The 5108-nt window shown below is 33.4% G+C and overlaps 1 protein-coding gene across 1 annotated transcript; it reads left to right on the forward strand.

The window, feature by feature from the left end:
• Positions 1-624: 624 nt before the first annotated feature.
• Positions 625-4822, forward strand: LOC133305537 (plant intracellular Ras-group-related LRR protein 6-like). Its single transcript, XM_061505788.1, has 3 exons — positions 625-822; positions 2073-2242; positions 3920-4822. Exons 1-3 carry the CDS (start codon positions 625-627, stop codon positions 4605-4607), a joined length of 1056 nt encoding a protein of 351 aa, XP_061361772.1. The 3' UTR covers positions 4608-4822.
• Positions 4823-5108: the final 286 nt, after the last annotated feature.

Here is a 5108-nt window from a genome sequence, read left to right on the forward strand (position 1 = left end):
ATAAGCTGCCAAGATTCGCGGGTAGCCGGGAGGGGGCCATCACAAGAAAGAGGGTTTTTGAATTCAACCAAATTATAATTATAATTTGTTTTTTTGTGTTGTGTTGTGTTTATTTTTTATTTTAATTTTTTAATGTGAATAGAAAATGAAAGGGGTGTTGACTTTATCAAAATGGGGGAACATGAACATGGCCACGAAACCCCTAAGTATACGGTTCTTGTACTTGTATCCTACGTCACTTACAAGTTGCAAATGAATGGCACCCTCCCATTCCCCCTACCTTGTTCATTCTCATCCGTACGTCCTCTCGTTCCTTCCTTGGTCCATATAAACCAACCAACGCTTCTTTCTTTTCTCTTCAACCTCTCACCCCTCATCCCTTAATTTCCCATTCACAAGTCACACCACCCTTCATCATCAATATCTCTTTCTCTCTTGGTCCCTCTTTTGATCAAGTACTGTTGAATTTTGTTTGTTTACAAAACCTCTCGCGCGGTAGTTATATATATGTATGTAAAAGGAAAAAAAGAAAAAAGAAAAAAAGTAAAAGAACAAGAAAAGGGAATAGCTGTATTATATATATATATATATATATTTATATAGTGGTGTACGTGTTTTGGAAAGATGTTGTACGAACAGCAACAGTTTGAGCAGCCGAAGATGAAGATGGATATGAGGAAGAAGACGGAGAGGAGCAAAAGCATAGAGGAAGAGAGGCTTGAAATAGTTGACTTGAGTGGCATGTCCTTGGAGTCCCTTCCCAACCCATCTCTTAATTTAGCTACCATTTGCAAGTTGGACCTCTCTAATAACAATCTTCAGGTAACTATATACACACAATATATATCTTTTTTATATGTTAGAACTTAAAATATCTGTGGTTTTTTGTTCATTTCTTCCAATTTTTATGGAGTACGTAATGGAGACTCAAACAGATTATACACGGGGTTGTAATGTTATAATTAAAATTACCTTCCTGCCAAATGCATGCAATCCACCCAAAAAGTAAAGTAATCATTTTCTGCTGAGTTTAGTTAATATACTGTATGTATAAATTACTAACCAACAGATATAGCACAATCGAGAAATCTAACAAACCCACGATGAAAAGGTCAAAACCAACCTGGGTTTTCCTTTTGCACTTATATTTTTTTTTTTTTGTAAATATTTGCACTTATATTTTCGTTTTTACACAAACATATAGATAAAAGGGCAAGCTACTTATCAGATGTTACTATCAATTAATGTTTAGTATAATATTAACATCATTTTTTTTTACAGTTTTTTTCGTAATCATATTAGTATATATTTTGTATATATATGCACGTCTCTCCTGCTTGATAGACTGCTACTTGAACGCATACGTGTCGTGAATATTAATATATATGTCAAACAAAACAAAAGATAAGAACAAGTTGTACCAAGTAAAGGGATATATTACCCAATGGGTGCAGCTCAGTTGGTAATTTGGCGCTGAGTTAGTGGGGTTGGATATGTGTTCCCGTTGAATGCATTCTTGGGGAGGGGGCTGAACCTTTAGCCATCGTTCCCCGCACTCCGGATTAGTCTCATAGCCGGCTCAAAGAGTCGAAGCTCGTGGGGATACCGGAGAGAACCAACTCGTCTCAAAGAGATAATTAGGGTTGGGTAACTCAAAAAAAAAAAAAAATAAAGGGATATATTTTCGGGGTTGGAATATTAATTATAAAATATGGATGCACTAGCTTAGTTAGCTAGCAACAGTCAAATATTGTGTCTTATGTAATGGCCGCTTCCGTCTTCCCCGACCGTTTCATAGCTTTGCACTATTGATTAAACTTCTTCTACATATATATCCGATCCATAATAAATAAATAAATAAATAAATAAAAGACGAAGCAAAATCAAATTCGGGTAGTAACTCCATACCTTTGCATGAATCTGAAGAGGCAGTCTTTAAGTTGTTGTTTAATTCCTTCACGGATATTGTTCACACAAGTATATATGGCCTTTAAGAAATATATAGAAATTATTACAAAAAATATATATATATATATAATTATTTTGTAACATTTGATTGAATATTTTGACAGAATATTCCAGAGTCCTTAACGGCGAGACTGCTGAATGTGGTGGTGTTGGACGTGCACTCCAACCAGCTTAGGTCACTCCCGAATTCCATTGGTTGCCTCTCTAAGCTAAAGGTTTTGAATGTCTCTGGCAACCTCATCGAATACCTTCCCAAAACAATTCAGAATTGCAGGTTCACCTTTTTTTTTATACTTCTCTTTCTACTTTTACTGATAAGTCTATGTTTAAAATATTTAATTACATTGATTGGTTGAACCAAAACATAAATTTATTATATCTGTTTTTAATGTGAATATTAACTCATTCGATTATATTTTAATTACGTTAATCACTAATTTTATTATTTAAACCAATTGAATTAGGACTTGGTGGTCTTTTTAAATCAATTATTTAAATCAATTTGCCACAAAATACAAATCTCCTTTATTTAAAGCAGCTTATATTAGTTAAACAACACAAAGTGAACGAAACAATCATAAACACTTGAATAAGTTGCAATTCCCCCTCATGATACGTGGACCTTTAATTTGTGTTTTTCTCGTGCCTCTTTATCTATTTTTCTCTTCAAACTAGGGCATCTACATACGCGTATAAATCATCAAATCCTATATCATGATTAGATTAGAAAACTTGCAGGTAATTTGTGATAAGGAATGATCTTAAATATATACCTAGCTAGCCTATATTAATATTACAAAGTAAGCTGTTTTACTTAAATCATTGAATTAATTTTTGTGGTGCAATGAACTAGCTAGCCTATTCAAGTAATTAATTTTCATGAATTATAAATGCTTAGTGAATTTAGTCTCAATATATATGTAATTATGGTTAGTTTGTTGCTCTCTACTGATTTAAAAACTGAATTTATTAGTCTCTTTGTAAACATAATTTGGTTGCTAAATTATATTTGCTATAAAGATCGGTGAATTAGGTTGTTAAATTATTACAAGACCAATCCGTTATTTATTAGATTAATTTACCTATAAAAAATTAAAAAGAAAAAACCTTTTATTGTTAGAGAAATATAATAAGAAAAATAATACTCACAAAGCATTTTTTACACCATTTTCATATAACTTTAAAATTGACAATATGTATATATAGTTAATGAAGAAAGTAATTATTATGTATAGTAATATTATATTAAATTCGTCGTTAACTATGTAATATACTTTGTTAACTAAAAAATTATAGTTAATTAACCAATATAAAATGTTTTAAAGAAAAAGCGTACATATAACCCTTTGAAAGATTCTTTGCTTCCGAATGAAGAAAAGTTGTTCCACCATCAAGCTATATATCATTAAATGTTATAGAATTTTATTGATAAATGGGTCCCATGATAAGTGTTTGTATGTTTCATGGAGGACGACCTACATGTGCCGATTAGAATTTTTCTAAGCATTGTGGGCTGCTGTCGGTCACAAACACAAGGCAATATTAATTAATTTGGAAAAATCCTCCATTTTCTTTGGGTGTCATTATTGTGTTACATTTGACTTGTATATAAAACAGAAGGTGGGGGACACTGTGTAAAACAAATTATTAAAAAAAGAAAGGAAAAAAGAAAAGACAACTAGTAATGATATGTAGTTTAGTGTAAAATGTAGTCACAAGACACCCCAATCCCCAACAAGAATAAATAGATGATAGATATATATACACTGAAGTAACAATACAATAATCATAATTCTAAAATTAATTGTACACTTTATTTTTACATAATAAAATCATCATTGTAATTTTTCTTCAGGCCAGCATGCATTGAGTTACTAGTTATTGATTAGATAATGTGGTAATTCATTTAAAATTAACTTGCATGTTTGTTATATGAACTTTGACCCACCAGAGCTTTAGAAGAACTGAATGCAAATTTCAACAAGTTGAGTCAGTTGCCAGAAACAATAGGGTTTGAGCTCATAAACCTAAAGAAGCTAGCAGTGAACTCCAACAAGCTAGTGTTCCTTCCTCGTTCCACATCTCACCTCACATCTCTGAAGGTTCTAGATGCACGCTTGAACTGTCTCAGGTCTCTCCCAGAAGACCTTGAGAATCTCATCAACCTTGAAACCCTAAACGTGAGTCAAAACTTCCAGTACCTTGATTCTCTTCCTTATTCCATAGGACTCCTCTTGTCACTGGTTGAACTTGACGTTAGCTACAACAAGATCAAGTCCTTACCTGATTCCATTGGATGCCTCAAAAAGCTCCACAAGTTAAGTGTTGAAGGGAACCCCCTCATTTCACCACCTTCAGAAGTTGTAGAGCAAGGATTGCATGCGGTGAAGGAGTACCTGTGCCAGAAGATGAACGGGGCCAATCAGAGCCCAACAAAGAAGAAATCATGGATGGGAAAGTTGGTTAAGTATGGAACCTTCAATGGAGGTATGAGAAGTAGGGCCCGTGAACGTGAAGAACGTGAGGCTTTCATTGTGCCTGAGTATAATAGATCCATTGATGGTCTTGCTTCGCCACGTTACATGGGAATGTTTTCACCTCGTCGACTCTTCTCGCCCCGTAATTACTTCAGTAATTGAGGGTTAACATTAATTGTCTTTTTTTATAACCCTGTTTAATTAATTAATAATATTGCCCATTCAGTATGAGTGAGTAGTTTTGCTTGCAGTTTCAAAATTACAGCAATTTCCGGATGTTATAATATTATGAACGTGTGTCCTTACTTTACTGGTTAGGTTGTACTTATAATGGTAATGGTGTTGAGCTTCTGAAAGTTTGTAAGCCATAGACCTGGTTCTGATCTGTAAATAAACTTCACGCGTTGTGGTCAATGTGGTGCCCTAAATATATATGCTTGCTTTTGTGGAATGATAAACCAAACAATAATACATTTACAAACAATTTATGTCAAGGGAAAAAAAAAAGAAGCACAATATACTTAGTGATAAAATGAATTTTTTTGGAAAACCAAGGAAATGGATGGACAGATTATATATCTCTGGAAAACAGACTCTCTCTAGAGTAACACTGTTAAGTGATCATGCATGCATGTGAGGATACTCACTTTTATTGTTGTTTTG

This window comes from Gastrolobium bilobum, unplaced genomic scaffold (assembly GCF_033153095.1).
Source record: "Gastrolobium bilobum isolate Gb01-03AN ecotype WA unplaced genomic scaffold, APGP_CSIRO_Gbil_v1 utg1221, whole genome shotgun sequence".
Taxonomy (NCBI): Eukaryota; Viridiplantae; Streptophyta; class Magnoliopsida; order Fabales; family Fabaceae; genus Gastrolobium; species Gastrolobium bilobum.